The sequence below is a fragment of the Leuciscus leuciscus genome (genome assembly GCF_965113295.1).
Source record: "Leuciscus leuciscus genome assembly, chromosome: 20".
In the NCBI taxonomy this organism is placed as follows: Eukaryota; Metazoa; Chordata; class Actinopteri; order Cypriniformes; family Leuciscidae; genus Leuciscus; species Leuciscus leuciscus.
Genome location: NC_138744.1, coordinates 3171377 through 3188638, shown reverse-complemented (window position 1 = coordinate 3188638; position 17262 = coordinate 3171377). Strand labels below are relative to the sequence as shown.

The 17262-nt window shown below is 37.5% G+C and overlaps 2 protein-coding genes across 6 annotated transcripts in view; both read right to left on the bottom strand.

Moving 5' to 3' along the window:
- Positions 1-3986, bottom strand: part of ethe1 (ETHE1 persulfide dioxygenase) — an 86555-nt gene extending 82569 nt beyond the window's left edge. The window contains exons 1-3 of one of the 3 annotated variants that reach the window (XM_082150829.1): positions 3930-3986; positions 3661-3721; positions 1661-1793 (exon numbers count right to left, since the gene is read on the bottom strand). In XM_082150829.1, the coding sequence (XP_082006955.1) occupies positions 1661-1690 (30 nt within the window). In that variant the 5' untranslated portion in view covers positions 1691-1793; positions 3661-3721; positions 3930-3986. Of the gene's footprint in view, positions 1-1660; positions 2117-3660; positions 3722-3929 lie in introns of those variants that run through there. The other 2 variants (XM_082150828.1, XR_014200858.1) reach the window with 2 other exon arrangements.
- A 246-nt stretch (positions 3987-4232) lies between these two features.
- Positions 4233-16737, bottom strand: LOC309484419 (uncharacterized protein). 3 transcript variants are annotated; one of them, XM_082150741.1, is made up of 10 exons: positions 15902-16737; positions 12769-13309; positions 11024-11128; positions 10782-10910; positions 10518-10692; positions 10132-10310; positions 7338-7433; positions 7122-7264; positions 5655-5810; positions 4233-4376 (listed from the first exon to the last, which is right to left on the bottom strand). In XM_082150741.1, the coding sequence occupies exons 1-10, from the start codon at positions 15914-15916 to the stop codon at positions 4323-4325; spliced, it is 1593 nt and encodes a 530-aa protein (XP_082006867.1). In that variant the 5' UTR covers positions 15917-16737; the 3' UTR covers positions 4233-4322. The 3 variants fall into 3 exon arrangements, with proteins under 3 accessions (XP_082006867.1, XP_082006868.1, XP_082006866.1); XM_082150742.1 differs by lacking the exon at positions 4233-4376 and having other exon boundaries at positions 5083-5810; positions 10782-10883; positions 15902-16333; XM_082150740.1 differs by lacking the exon at positions 4233-4376 and having other exon boundaries at positions 5083-5810; positions 15902-16329.
- Between the last annotated feature and the right edge of the window lie 525 nt (positions 16738-17262).

The following is a 17262-nucleotide window of genomic DNA, read 5'->3' as shown; positions in this document are numbered from 1 at the left end:
CACACACACACACACACACACACACACACACACACACACACACACACACACACACACACACACAAACACACACACACACACACACACACACACACACACACACACACACACACACACACACACACAAACACACAAACACAAACAATGGGTAACCATTATTTCTGACAAAATTCCATAGTGAAACTTCTTTAATCTAATTTGAAATTTTCCACCACTGATATAAAACAAATTAAAACGACAAATTCATTTTAGAATAACAGGAAGCAGCCGAAAGAGAGCTTTTACAGAAGTAATTAGTCAATGTATTAGTAATTAGTATTAGTCAATGAATGCAATAATTAATAATATCTAAAAAAATAGCAATTTATATTTTGTTACAGTATTTATTCATCTTTGTTAACATTAGTTAATAAAAAAATACAACCGTTCCTTGATAGTTCATGTTATAACTCAGGTCCAATTAAATAATAAGAAAAACTTTTGGTTTTAATAATGAATGGTAAATGTTGGAATTAACATTAACTAAGATCAACGCATGCTTTTGAAGTATTTTTCATTGTTAGTTCATGTAACTCATGTAGGCTATGTTAACAATAACTGCAGGTTTAACTATACTGGGTAAAAATACACAACATACAAAATAGACAATAGACAATATATACTTGCATTGTATATAACATACCTGTTCACATAGTAAATACATATATTGTTCATTGTCTATTTTGTATATTGTTTATTTTATATATATATATATATGAGCCATTTCACCAAAAGGGTGACATTTGCCTGTTGAAACGTTAAAAAATTTAACTAGCCTAATTTATTATCTTTTTTCAACACTGAATCTAATAACACATACATTCCACTATTCAAAATGTATATTGGTCAATCTCAGGTAAACTTTATTTCATTTTTTTGCGTTCTAGGTAGTTTTATTCATGTTTTTAATTAAACCATTTTAAATTTGCATTTAGCTTAATGTGCGGGACACTTTGCTTAATAATAAAATGGATTTTAGAGTTAATTTTCATGCATTTTTATACATATAATGTCCTGGGGACAAAAATGTCACCCATTCGGTGGAATGGCTCATATATATATATATATATATATATTTGTAATCACTTATTTTATTTAAATTATTATTTTTGTATTATCTGTCTGTGCACTTGAAGCTTCTGTCACCAAGACAAATTGGCAATAAAGCTCTTTCTTTTTCTGAACTGTGGAGAATGAATAAAATGTTGCAATTTGTTTATGCATTTGCTTTGACTGTCAAACAAAGTGTTTTGCTTCACAGTCGTTTCAATGTTCCTTTCTTTTCATGCTAAACATACAGCGGTCATAAATATGTTTTTCACACTTATTTTAGTGGACGCATGCCAGTTCTGTTCAAGTCGAGGTCAGGTGTTCAGAATCTCATAAAATATCAACATCTATTGCAGATTTATTGTTGTAGAAAACTTTAGGTCACATGATGCGAGATAAGTTCCTGCAGACTTTATGTGTCTGTATTTCACTTTGTCTTTAACACACCTCTGTATATAAATCACTCTCTCTGGCTCTCATTCAAAACAAAAACATACACTTGTTTCTCCTCATGTCACATGAAAAACTAAAAAATAATTAGCAGAGCATCATAAGCCCCGCGCGCTCTCACCTGTCTGAAGAGCGGGGCTCCGGGCTCCATCAGTCCGCTGTAGAGTCTCACTGACGCCGCCGGGCCTCTGTGATCTATCACCGGTGCTTTACAGTTCCACAGCCGGATCGCAGAGCTCACTGCAGGCTTCAGTCTGTTTAAAAGAGCTGCACTCATTATACTTCTGTGTGCACGTCGGAGTCTCCACCTTTAACCGGTATAACGAGTCTCAGATCAGATCACTGAAGGACCTTGGGTCGTCAAACTGTAACTTAACTGTAAACGAGCATATTAAACGAGCGAGTGCACGCCTCCTTCCGGGATCTCAGATAGTTGGGGCGCGTATTATTTAGCAAGAGACGTGAATTGCTCATGCATGGGATCGCTTTATAAATGAACTAATATGCAGTATAGATAGTTGTGTCGATTCCTAATGTTTATGAAATTCTAAAGTGATCACGGACAGTATGACACTGACAAGGAACTTTGACTTGTCCGCGCATGCGCAGCAAGCTCGTGTGTGCAGCGCTGCCACTTGGCGGTGGGATGCCGAGTGAACTCACGAGAGAAAACTAGTTTTTGGTTTAAAAACAAAACCTAGCCTATAAATAACCATTAGAGAACGTTCAGTTTAAAATTTTATTAGGGTGTCACAAAAGCCTCCCTCTCTTCTGACAACATAGAAAAACAGAAACTAGTTCACAAAAAAAAGAAGATAATTTTGATGAAATCTGAGAGATTTCGGTCCCTTCATTGACAGCTTCGTGCCTTGATGCTTCAGAAAGTTCATAAAGAGATTGTCAAACTAATCCATATGAACTGAGCGGTTTAGTTAAAATTTTCGGGAGACTCTGTTGCAAGATGAACAGATTGAATTTAGGCTTTTATATTCACATGTAAACATTCATCAACTGTTGTGATAAACAGAAGCTCAAGCATGTTCGCTTGATGTGCGAGAACCAATGAGGTTCATTCTTGTGTTACGCAGCACGTTTGAGCTTCAGCAAGAACCAATGAGGTTCATTCTCGTGTTACGCAGCACATTTGAGGTTCAGCAAGAACCAATGAGGTTCATTCTCGTGTTACGCAGCACGTTTGAGCTTCAGCAAGAACCAATGAGGTTCATTCTTGTGTTACGCAGCACGTTTGAGCTTCAGCGAGAACCAATGAGGTTCATTCTTGTGTTACGCAGCACGTTTGAGCTTTGTTCTTGTGTGTCAAGCAGGTTCGGTTGAGCTTCGGTTTATGTTCGCTGATCAATGTTTATATTTGTATAAAAGCCTAAATTCAATCTGTTCATCGTATAAAGCGATTGAGTCTCTTCAGAAAAATTTGGACTAAACCGCTCAATTCATATGGATTAGTTTTATGATCGCTTTATAAACTTTTTGTGGTAGTTGCGTAGCTGTCAATGGAAGGACAGAAATCTCTCAGATTTCATCAAAAAGATCTTCATTTGTTTACGGAAGATGACTAAAGTCTTATGGGTTTGGAACAACATGAGGATGAATAATTAATGACAGAATTTTCATTTTTGGGTGAACTATCTCTTTAAGGAACAACATCATGCAGATATAGACTGTAGGCCTATATTAAGCTAACTTTTGTTTTGTCAAACGTTGTGAGAAATGCTCCTGCAGACTTTAACAAGACTTTACATGTCTCTATTTCTGTCTGTTACCATAACTGATTAGTTAGTACATTCTTCAAAAAATCTTTTGTGTAAATAATGTTTATACTTTTGGGCGGACTATCCCTTTAAAAGAATGTTATGAACTGATTCCCAAAATAAACCAAACAGAAAACGTGCTAACGTTAGGCTAATATTTCGTGTTCAATCAATCAATTAAATTATACTATAATAACTAATGGTCAAAATACAATAGAAGCAGCTCACATTCTAAAAGGCATCAAAGCAACATTTGACAGAAAACATTTACAATTATAGTATGCGACAAGTATTGTTTGATAACCAGAGCAATAGCAGCAGTAAAGCTGCAATAAAGCTGCTTTGAACTTACCTGGAAATACGCTTGTAAAGGTCAAAGCTGCTGTCCGCCTCTATACCTGCACTTTCAGGTTCTTTGTAGAGAAGTGGGTGATGTACAAAAATATTCAATTATCATGAAACACAGAGTGTCTGGAGTCACGTAGGCTCAAAAATATCAATGAGTCTCTGAGGGTCAATTACAAGACGCTTCCAGTGTGATACCAAGCAACAACAGCAGCACACCCTAATTAATATTCATGAGCCGTCTAAAACATGTAATGAAAAAAAATTGATGTTTACCAGCCACTATGAGTGCAAGTTCCAGTTCATTTATGAGCTTCAAGTCCGAGTTTCCAGTACAGGTCAATCAGTCAGATTCAGATTCAAACAACTATAAACAACATCATCATCATGAAGAGACAACTTTCAGAGTGAGTCAGCTGAATTTACTACGTCCCACATTCCATTCATATCTCCCAACATCATTTTTATTCATGTATTGTTCTCACACGCCCTTTTCTGAGCTTACGTGACTGCAGTCAGGCATATTAAATCAGCATGAGCCGGTCTGGATGTAATGATCTTTTATTGCAGCCTATATTACAGAGATGATGATATCTGCTTCTATTCAAGGTTTCAATTATCTGTTGTAAGATTAAGACACTGTACAATCTGTATACCAATACTGCATTTTCAAAAGTTATTATCCTTTATGGTGGCCACTGAGAATGCCTTTTCATTTTCATCCTGAAATGAAATGAAATAAATGTTAATGTTTTTTTTTGTTTGGTTTTTTTGGACTTTATAAACATGCACATTGGTTTTAAAGGAATGTTCCAAGTTCAAATCAGTGAAAGTCTGTGTCAACAGTCTTTTTTGTTGGTGGTGTTTTGTCGTACATATCAAATAAAAGGTAGCCTACTGGTTTTATAAAGTCATGTCAGGAGTTTGGTTGGTTTATTAGATGTGGTTTATTTTACACAGTCACTCACTTTTTTGCAATCCCCACGGGAGAAATTAATGGGAAAAAATACTTCCGGAACTAACGCTGCTGAAAAAGTGAGCGGGTGTAAAGTGTAAACAATGTCATGCCACTTTTAATTCCATAGTGCTTTATACAATAGAGAGCCTAAGTCCCTCCCCTCCGCTTCCGGCTCATGGGACCTTATTTCGGAAAAAATATGTATGGTAGTCAGTGGCGAGAGACAACTTATCTTTTTATTCCGTCTGAACTGTGCCCTGAATTACACATATGATGTTTGTCAATTTAAAAGATAATTATGAAATTCAAGAAAGTCACAGTTTGTCATAAAACAGAAGAGTAACATTTAGTTTTATGTGAAAATCGCTCATTGAACTACATCTCTCGTCTCGCACTATGTCCGTATGTGTGCAGTCTGGTACAAAACACTCAGGCATGACGGCATAACGTTACGATTATAACTTAAGTCTTATAACGTAAGACTATAGAGAAAATGACAGACGTTAGCTTCAGTAAAGTTAGCTTCATTCATTGAGAGGAAAGGTATGACGTCACATGTGTGCCTTTTGGGTTTGTAGTCTTTGTAATTACGTATTTTCACAGTCTCATACCTCAACAGTTTTACATCAAACTGCGACTTTCTTGACTTTAAAATGTATCTTTTAAATTGACAAACATCATATGTGTAATTCAGGGCACAATTCAAACGAGATCAAAATATTTGTTGTCTCTCGCCATTGACTACCATACAATATTTTTCCGAAATAAGGTCCCATGGTGGTCCACCGGAAGGGGAGGGACTTAGGCTCTCTATACAGGTTGATCAGTATTGATTCCATTTAGTGTCAATGTTACAAAGTTCATCAATTCGATTGTATGCATAAAGTCCTGTGGTTTTACTTTTGTGTATTATGCAGTGTTTTGCCCCATAGACTTCCATTGTAAGTGCATTACAGTACATTTTATTTTAGGTCAAAGCTTAACTTGAACCCGTAACATTCCTCAAACAGAAGGATGATGCTGTTGGTGTTGTTTGCGTTTACACTGATGTATTGATCCAGCCACTGGAGAAGCTGAGTGATTCTGGTGTAGACGCCTGGTTTATTGCGTCTTCCACATCCTTCTCCCCAACTCACCACACCAGCCAACCTCCAATCACCCGCTTCAGTCTTACACACTAGAGGACCTCCGCTGTCACCCTGGAGAACAATCACACAACACACCATATAACAAACACACACGGGATCCTTCAAGGAAATATTGGTAACACTTTACAATAAGGCTCTATTTGTTAACATTTGTTAACATGACCTAACATGAAAAATACTAAAGCATTTATTAATCATAGTTAAATTCAACATTTACGAATACATTATTGAAATCAAAAGTTGTATCTGTTAATATTATTTAATGGACATGAGCTTACATGAACTATGTTACGCAGGGGCAGGGAAGAGAGATGAAATATAAGAGCAGCAGTTTTATTGAAGAAAACACACAAACAAAGATCCAAAACAGCAAAGATGATGCCAATAATCCATACAGGATACACAAATCCAGACAGGAATGATGAAATCCAAGCAAGATAACAAGGATAACGATACAAAATGCAACAGCTTTACAAGGGGAAGACAACAACTGACTACTGAAACACAGGGGTATAGATACACAAGATAACAAGGGACAGGTGAGGGTAATCATTCACTATAGAAACAAACAAGGGTAACTATGGAAACAAAACAAGGGAGCTAAGGAAACAGGCAAACACAGGAACAATGCGATCAGAAAATACATATCAAAATAAAAGATCTTAAACACAAAACGCGGAAACAAGACAAGAATTATGACTAACAATAAACATTTGTATTTTTATTAAATGTTCTCAAAAGTCAGTGTTGAATTAGTATCATTGATGTACTATTACAGTTTTTGTTATTTTTCTTGAATTAGGTTTTATTTGATATTTTCATTTTAGCTAAAGTTTTAGTAATTTTGTTTAAATGTCTATATAGTTTTTATTAATGAGAAATGTTGCCTTTTAGCTGAAATAAAATAAGTTTAGATTTAATTTCAGTTAATGTTTAATTTACTTCAAGTCATGAATTATAATTTTTTTTACTCATTGTTAGTTAATGGTAAGGAATTAACAGATGTTAATGAATGAGACTTTATTGTAAAGTGTTCATTGTTCAGTGTATCAAAATATTTCACAGAAAATGTACAATTCTGTCATCAATCACTGGTTTTGAGCTCAACTACTGCAGGTCAATGTGAATCAGATTAGACTTTTAGTGAATCTATTCCTCATTATTATTATTGGACTTGAAATAATGATGTGCATGAGCATTTTATAGTGTTTTATAGCATTTTATATATATATATTTTTTTTACCTTTTGTGTTCCACCGAAGAAAAAAGAAAGTCATGCAGGTTTGGAACGACATGAGGGTGAGTAAATGATGACAGAATTGTCATTTTTGAGCAATCTATCATGTTAATGGATGTGTATACCTGACAGGAGTCCACTCCTCCCTCCATAACGCCAGCACAAAGCATTCTGGGAGTGAGTTGGGAGCCGTACACGTTGGACTGTAAGCATACGGACTGATCGATAACCTGAACTAAAGCCTGTCTCAGGTGTGAGGACACCGACCCTGTAGAAGAGAGTGAAAGACACCTTCACGAGAGTTCGGGAGGCCTGTAAACGCTTCAGAAACATGATCTCACCTCCTTCATGAGTGTAACCCCACCCTGTGACCCAGCAGGGGGAATCAGGAGGAAAAGACTCGCTCAGACGAGGTAAACACACGGGTCTCACTCCATCTAAACAACAGTCAACACATCTGTTCTGAATTACAGAGAAACCATCTGCATTAATATCACTTACAGTCAACATGACATTTGCACCTAATTTTACTAGATTTTATTCTTATTTGTTTTATAATAGATTCTACCTATCTATACATAAATATACAAAAAGAGATCCTCTTTTATTGATACTTTTCAACTAGAGATAAAAAAGGAATCTTTCATTTGCTTTGAATTGTTAACAAATATAAAGATCAGAAAGGAGTATTTCTTGCTCTCTGATTCAGTGGCAAAACACAATATGTATGTTCATACGAAGATAAACAAAAATAATAATATTTTAAAATGTAGATATATTATTTATATATATGTAAATGGTAACAATAATAAATAAATATACACATACATATTATACACACACACACACACACACACACACACATGAACATATATATAGCGGTGCGCTTTCTTTTCTCCCTAAAAGCCCAAACTTAATCAGCTAGATCAGTGATTGTCATGAAATACAGTCTACTGTTGCTAAACTGCAGGACGTGCTCGATAATAAAAGAATATTAAAACTGCATTAAGCCGCGGAAGACACACTGTTCTCCAAAAGGCTTTCTGTGCACGCGGACAAGCCATGTGAACTTTCAGCTTTGGGTTTGTGCATAAATGGTAAAAAACACAGATATATGTCAAACTGTCCGGCTTGGTGAGTATTCGCTTAAACACCGTCGGTTATGTCTTAAGTGAACATAAACAGTTGGGAAATAAGTCGCATGTGTAACATAATCAGGGTTCTGTCACTTCAGTCTAGTTTGTTTCTTGCTTTTGTGACAGAAACCCTGACACTCCTGTTTTGTGTCCTGAGTGTTCTCGAGCCGTGCGCTCACTTGTCCGTGCGCTCACTTGTCCGTGCGCTCACTTGTCTGTACGCCTTGTTTCATGTGCGGGGCGTGGTGTTTAGATCCCGGCACTTCGGTCTAGTTTGGCTTCGGTTCTGTGTCGGGATTCGGACATTCATGCTCCGCGTGTTTGTATTCTGTTGTGTATTCTCTGTCTTGTCGTGTGAGCGTGCGGTTTTCGAGTTCGCTCAGACTATACGCTCTTCAAGTATTGTTGTGTTCTGTGTAGCACATGGCTCGTGTTTACATCGGCCACGTGCTTTCATGTCGTGTTTTGTCTTGTGCTGTGTTACACACAGCTTTTGTTTTACACTGGCTGTGTGTTCTGTGTGAACACGCGGCTTTGCGTGTTCATGTCTCGCTTTTGAGAACTTGTGATTTGCTTTACTGGCCATATGCTCATGTTTTTGTCATGTTTGGTGTGAGGTACCAAACATACTTGTCATGCATGTTTCGTTGTGCCATGTGCTCTGCTGTCGATTGTCTAACCCTGCCCATCTTGTTACTTGATTATTGATTCATTTGCCCCACTTGTCCTCCCTCGTTACCTGCCTTGTTTGCTCCCTATTTATTCTCCTTGTGTTGGCAGTCCTGTGCCAGATCGTCGTCTTATGTTTCCCTGCTGTGTGGTTCAGTCAAGTCAAGTTAAGCCAAGTCTAGTTGTTCAAGTCTGTCTTGTTTTCCCCCTCGGTGTAGTTTTTGTTTGTATTTTATTTTATTTTATTTTATTAGCATTAAAAGCCCATCAACTCTGCACATGAGTCCTCGCTCCTTCTGTCACACCCCATACCTGACAGTATATTGGATCCATGCATTAGGTCTTAAAGTGACAGTAGCCTAATATACCAAATAATATATCATATATTATACAATTATATCAACCTAATATATCAAAAAAATCAAAAGACAAAAATAATCTATATTTAATTTATACAGTAAAGACTATGCAGTATTGTTTTACATTTGATTACTTTTTTGTTGATAAAGATAGTTCTGTTTTTTATTTTTATTATTTATTTGACAGGAATAAACTAAACGCTATTGGCTATTTTATAAAAGGGGAGGAGCTGCTCGATGTGTAACGTTTTAAGGCAGCCCGGTCTCACCCCAAAACGTCATATACTGACGGGTCTTGACCATACGTCAACATACGACGAAAAGGGTACCCCTATAACGTCCATATGAGACGAAGACATAAGCGCACCAGCAGCGCCTCCTAGCGGTACCCTAACGCATACCTAAACCTACCCATAACCCGAATCGTCACACATGGACGTTAAAGGGGTACCCTTTTCGTCGTATGTTGCCGTATGGTCAAGACCCGTCAGTATGTGACGTTTTGGGGTGAGACTGTGTTGTTTAAGGCACTTCAGCGGGCCTTTAAGTTAAAAGAAATGTTGGTAGCACTTTGCAACAAGGTCAGTTAGTTAACAAGTTAATGCATTAAAATACAAATACACCTTCATTGTTCAAGTTAGCTGAAGTCCATTAAATAATATTAACAGGTACAATGTTTGATTTTAATATTGTATAAGTAATTGTTGAAATTTACAAACTAAGATTAATAAATGCTTTAGAAGTGTTGTTCATGGTTAGTTAAGTAGTTAACTTCTGTTTACAAATGAAACTTTATTGTAAAGTGTTACCTTTTTACATTTCACTGCCCTGCTTTTGCATTTTCCCTTTTTTAAACCAGGAATGTGTATTAAGAAAGTAAATTGAGTCAATTTACATGGAACATAAACTTGCACAATTTTTGGGATTGCAAATGAATTTGCACACAGCTAGTCCTGGCCGAGTGAACATACCTCCCATCTCCATCTCAGTCTGCGTGCGCAGCAGACACAGGTCGTAGTCGTTGTCACTCCCTGAGAATCGTGGGTGTGGGTGTATCTGCAGTGTGTTGTAGCGTTTGCCCTGAGACGAATCCGAGACACTGACAGTATCAACGACCACGATCCAATCAGACTCCAGCATCATATCATATCTGACAAACAACACAAACACAGCAATGAAAAAAGTCAAAATGCATTTGTATAGCGCTTTTCACAATACACATGGTTTCAGCTTTACAGAAAATCATGATGTAAATGTTTATAATTAATTAACATCTTCACACCTTCTAGTCGCATTTAGCAGATTAAAGCTGGTCGATAATTAAGTTGACATTTTCTCTCTGTTGTCTCATACTCACTGTATAAAGCAGTGTGCGGCGGTGACGACCCAGTGAGAAGTAATGATGGATCCTCCACACACGTGTTTGCCACGCCAGTGTAAACTGGTCTGCCACCCCCACTGGTCCTTCGCAGCCTCCGTACCACCAACAATACGCATCCCATGAGACCCAGCATTCATTGCTGTGGAGCAATCTGGGCGACAAAGTAGACCAAGTTCACTTCGACAGGAAGAGACCGTGTTAAAATCAATTATATATATCTTAATATATCTCTGATGGTACCTGAGGAAATGTTGACGGTGTCGTTGGCTGGATATTTCACCGAATAGAAGGGCGCCGGTGTGATGGTGCAGTTCGGTGAGCCGCCAGCAGGGGTGTCTCGCACTTTGGTTGGGAAACACACAAACTTCACTAAAGAGGAAAAGTATTGCGTTATCTGACTGTTTTCATGATTTAATCACTGTATATAGATGTATATTGATTTGATTCTACCAGATCACATTCTTTACTGAGAGCACATGTACCTATAATGGCAATGCAGACCGTGAGGATGATGAAGGTGGGGATGAGGGTTGTAATTAAAGCCAGACGTGATGGACATGATGGACAGAGTCTGAATCCAGAGACATCTGTGATAAGAAAACAGAAGGGAATTAAAAATATGTAAAACACATCTATCTATCTATCTATCTATCTATCTATCTATCTATCTATCTATCTATCTATCTATCTATCTATCTATCTATCAGTCCGTCTATCAATCCGTCCATCAATCCATCCATCCATCCATCCATCCATCCATCCATCCATCCATCCATCAATCACTCAATCAATCCATCCATCCATCCATCCAATCAACCAATCAATCAACCACTCAATCAATTCATCCATCCATCCATCCATCCATCCATCCATCCATCAATCAATCAATCAATCAATCAATCAATCAATCAATCAATCAATCAATCAATCAATCAATCAATCAATCAATCAATCCATCCATCCATCCATCCATCCATCCATCCATCCATCCATCCATCCATCCATCCATCCATCCATCCATCATCCATCCAATCCATCCATCCATCCATCCATCCATCCATCAATCACTCAATCAATCATCCATCCATCCATCCAATCAACCAATCAAGCAATCAATCCATCCATCCAATCCATCCATCCATCCATCCATCCAATCAATTAATCAATCAATCCATCCATCAATCCATCCATCCATCCATCCATCCATCCATCCATCCATCCATCCATCCATCCATCCATCCATCCATCCATCCATCCATCCATCCATCCATCCATCCATCCATCCATCCATCCATCCATCCATCCATCACTCAATCAATCAATCCATCCATCCATCCATCCATCCATCCATCCATCCATCCAATCAATCAATCAACCAATCAACCACTCAATCCATCCATCCAATCCATCCATCCATCCATCCATCCATCCATCCATCCATCCATCCAATCAATTAATCAATCAATCCATCCATCCATCCATCAATCCATCCCTCCATCCATCCATCCATCCATCACTCCATCCATCCATCCATCCATCCAATCAATCAATCAATCAACCAATCAATCAATCAATCAATCAATTAATCAATCAATCAATCAATCCATCCATCCATCCATCCATCCATCCATCCATCCATCCATCCATCCACCATCCATCCATCCATCCATCCATCCATCACTCAATCCATCCATCCATCCATCCATCCATCCATCCATCCATCCATCCATCCATCCATCCAATCAATCAATCAACCACTCAATCCATCCATCCATCCATCCATCCATCCATCCATCCATCCAATCAATCAATCAACCAATCAACCACTCAATCCATCCATCCAATCCATCCATCCATCCAATCAATCAATCAACCAATCAACCACTCAATCCATCCATCCAATCCATCCATCCATCCATCCATCCAATCAATCAATCAACCACTCAATCCATCCATCCATCCATCCATCCATCCATCCATCCAATCAATCAATCAACCACTCAATCCATCCATCCATCCATCCATCCATCCATCCATCCATCCATCCATCCATCCATCCATCCATCCATCCATCCATCCATCCATCCATCCATCCATCCATCCATCACTCAATCAACCAATCAATCCATCCATCCAATCAATCCATCCATCCATCCAATCAATCAATTAATCAATCAATTCATCAATCAATCCATCCATCCATCGATCCATCCATCCATCCCCTCACCTGCCCCGTCTGTAGAGGAGTTCTTAGAAACACTAATGTTAATGCCTCCTTCCTGTAGGATGATCTCTTCTTCTTTGGAGGAGGCTCTAGGGTCTGTGAGGGGTGAGGAGCCGCTCTCAGGTGGTGGTAACCGGGGCAGATGTGGCATGAGTGTCGACAGTGTGTAGGGAGCCAGTTCAGAGACTCCCAGCAGCTGGACACAACCAAGAGAGATCCGTGGATGTGTGGACGTGTACAGCGTAACAGGAGGGAGAGGAAACTGTATGGATGCACTTCCTGTTCCGTATAGAGGGAGCTCTGTCGGCTGCGGAGACACATCTGTGAGACTCTGGACACCCGGGCTTTTTGATGTAGTTCCAGGTATCAAGGTGAGAGGCGCGTCCGTCATTACTGGAGCCGTGAGAAGAGGAAGAGCCGTGTTTAAAAGCTTCGGGCAGGTGGACAGCAGATCTGGAGGAATCCCAGTGGACGGAGGAGGACATGTTGGGAAGGACTGCAGAGGCTCCTGGTTGTCTTTTGCAGGGCTGATTTTATAGAAACCCTAAACATAAGAAAATGTCAAAAGTTAATCATGTCACTTATCACAAGGCCTGGACGGACGGACTTTGAACCGACAGAATTCTAGCCAGTGTTCCTACACATTTTTCATTTCAAATTTCCAAACCTATCTGTAGATTTCTCAGACCATATTTAACATAAATGGTTCGTACAGCATTACCAGCAGCATTACACTTGGTATTTAAGTACAGTCATCTGTAATACTTTTATTTTCTCTTTTTTTCATTTTTTTCAGGATTATTTGGAAATTTTCTGAAACTTTTCAGGATTATTTGGAAATTTACCAGAAATTTTCAGGAAATTTACCAGAAATGTTCAGCCCCTTTGCAACCCTAGTCACAATCACCAAACAGCGAAGTGTACAGTCTGATTTAGATTATCATTTGTTCCTTTAACTGTTGTCGGTTTGAGTGACAAACGCACATTTCTTTTAGTGAAGTTCAAAAGAAACTTGTTTATGGTAAAGACCTTGTGCGTCTTGAATCCATTCAGTCATGTTCAACTAAACAAACACTAAACTTTTGCCATGAAAATACTCTTCTTGTGAGACAAATTTTTTTTTTTTTTTTTTGAAATTCTTAATTTTTCAAGAATTCATTATTCTTGAAACGTATTTTTCCATATTTTTTTCATACTTATCCAGACCTGGAAATTACTCAAATCAAATTCCATTATTTTCCAAACTGCGTAGGAACCCTGTCTATCAGAAGACTTTAAACAAGGTAAATTTAGTTAGAAGGACTAATAAGACACTTTTATAGCTAAAACATCAAATTAGCAAAAATATTGGATTAAAAAAAAAACATGCATGGGGAGAATTTTGTTCATGATGGTCACTTCGGTTCAGCGTGCATCTGACTACCAGCACTATTGCCAATTTTGTTACTAGGGGTGGGCAAAAAAATCGATTCACATATGAATCGCGATTCAAACGTTACCGATTTAAAATCGATTCATAGAATTCCAAAAATCGATTCTTGTTTTTCTTTTTTTTTTTAAATATACATTTTTTGGTATTGTCCTGAAATGAGTTTAGCTTGCCATTCCCATAGATGGCGCTGCATCGAATTCACACTTACGCCTGCACACTCTTGTCATAGCCAAAAGAAGAAGTGCAGCAGAAGCGAAGCGGAGCAGAAGGAAGGCTGGCTGGCTGGCTTTGTGGCGTGTCTGTTTTTATTTCGGCTCCCATGTTAACAGGTTAGAGCTTGCACACAGCCTGCGTGACACGCGCGTCTCAGGTGTGGCCCGAGTCGTGCGGAAAACGTGTACATGCTAGAAATAGAACCAACGCCTATTTTTCTCGCGACACGCAAGCGTGTTGGAAGCGTTTCCAGGCAAAATAGAATGTTTATATGTCATTTTGACACGAATATTCATATTAATAAATGACATTTTGATGTTTGAAAGTCTAGGTTTTGACATAAATGCAGATATAATGTAGGCTTATTGTATTTTTTTTTTATTTATTTTTTTTAAATTGCACCTGTCAATACAGAACGAAATATTCTGTAGCCTATTTTGCCGTCAATAGCCTACTCCTTAAACTACATTTAGCAGTGTTGTTTGTTTAATCTGACTACAGCACTTTAAAGCTAAATGTAAAAAAAAAAAAAAAAAAAATTAAGTTTTAATTTAAACTTGAATTAAATGTATTCGAAAGCTGGCCAAAGCTTGGCACTTTGCACTGTTTAGTTGCAAAAGTTTTTATGAAGACAAAGTAATATCAAACTTCATTTAATTTGTTATTTATTTTCTTTTAAATTGTATGTCTACTGCAATCACACAGGAAAAAGTCAACTACATTTACATACTGTGAATCGTTTTTTGAATCGAGAATCGTTTTTGAATCGAAAATCGATTTTGAATCGAATCTTGAGACTAAAAATCGGTATCGAATCGAATCGTGAAATTTTCTGAATCGTGCACCCCTATTTGTTACCCAGACAATGAAAAAGATCAAATGTAAAGCAAAAAGGATGCAGAAAATAATTTCTGCAACATTAAATTAACCATTTAAGATCATTCAGAAAGCTGAAAAATAGCTATTATAGTTAACCGAAACTACAAACATAGAAACAATATTCGTTGCTTGAAATAAAGTAAAATATTCTTTAAAAACTTTTTAAACTATAAAAACTAAGTTACTTACAAGGCAATATTTCTAGTTCAACTTTATGTACTAAAATAACTAAAAGTGAAATAAAATCAATAAAAACTTATAAAAAATGACAAAAACAAAACAGAATTACTAAAACTTTAACAAAAATTAAAATGAAAACTGAAAAAAAAATAAATAAAATAATTTCAAAATATTAATAGTCAATTATACTAAAATAACACTGCTACAAAATATCATGACCCTGTTTCACATTAACATTTGACGTTAACTGGTTGAGCAAATGTCACTGTGTCAGTTTCCTCTGTACATTAAACAGGATATGAAACACTATTTAGCCATTATTACACACTCTGCCACCACACATTAAATGTCATTGCTGTTCAGCTAATGTAAACTCAGCGCCAGTTTCTTCAAGACATTTTGATGAATTGTTATGAAGACTATTGTTCTTACCTGGGCAAAAGCCATAGTTTGTGTCAGCTTATGCGTTCAAAGAAATGAGGCCATTCTTCTAGTGCCTCCAACAATAGATGACACTTGGAAACGCAAGCAATAATGAAAAGAACAGTGTCAAAAGCACAACAGCAGAGGTGCGGCTCGCTGCACACACCGTCCATTCACTCCGCTGAGATGCTCGCCGTGTCTCATTGTGTCCCAGAGTTACTCTCTTGTCCTTCACTTCCTCTATTTCAACAGCATTTCATCCTCTGGCATTCAGTCTAAACCTTCAGCCGGTGTCTGACGCTTCTCAGGAATTTTTATGAAGAGTGGTTCGGCTGTAATGGATAGCAGTCGCCAAGGCTGATGAAAAATGCATGCTGATTATTGTTAGACGGGGTCAGAGTTGAGCGACTGAGGGTAAGTTATACTGCGACTGATGGGTCCCAAAAACAACACAAAGCCAGTGACTCAGCACGTACCTTACACAGGTCACTGATCGTGATGACTGAGGGGAGGAGGAAAATATCATGATAGCATCATCTATACTTTGCATTGGTTGTGTCTACCTGTAGGGCTATGCAGATTTGTATACGTAACAGGCATGATAAAGATTTAAAACATGACCTCATATGGAAAATGTGCACATGTGAGTGTGGTTTAAGGCTGTGAATCCTGTTTCACCCCAGGAGGGTTTTTACCTGCCCGATCACATTACAGGATTCGACCGTGTAAGGTGCTGGAAGTCAACAGGAGACGTGCAATCTGTAATGGGAGCAGTTAGATTGAAAACAAGATTAAACTAACTCAGTCACGACGTCAGATCACACTAAAAGTCAGGCCGAGGGAAGGCAAACAAATAAGAAACAGGAGTTTCAAGCCTCCTTTGAAACAGGCCTACATATCATAAATCTAAAACTAAAAATTTCCGTTACTTGAAATAAAAATGTTCGTTTAGTTTTAACTTGATGTACTAAAATACAAGAACTATTTTGACGTAATAAAATCATATAAATATGACAAAAACAACAAATTTACACACACACACAAAAAAATGCTATAATTGCTATAATAATTTCTCAATGATAAAATACAATTTTTTTTTTTTTTTTTTTACACCAAAATCAGATTAAATTGAACTAAAACAGATTGAAATGAGCCCTTTAAGAGATTGTGTATATAATTGGAAGTTTTTTAAATATATGCACATTTTCAAGTCGTGTGGAAGGGGACAAAAATCTCAGTGGCCTCAAAATTGAATATTTATCTCATGTTATTTACAGCATACAGTACAGATTCAGATCTTCTGCATGATATTATGTTAGATCACACATTCTCATAGATACAAAATGATAAGTGTGTTTATTTCTTCTTCT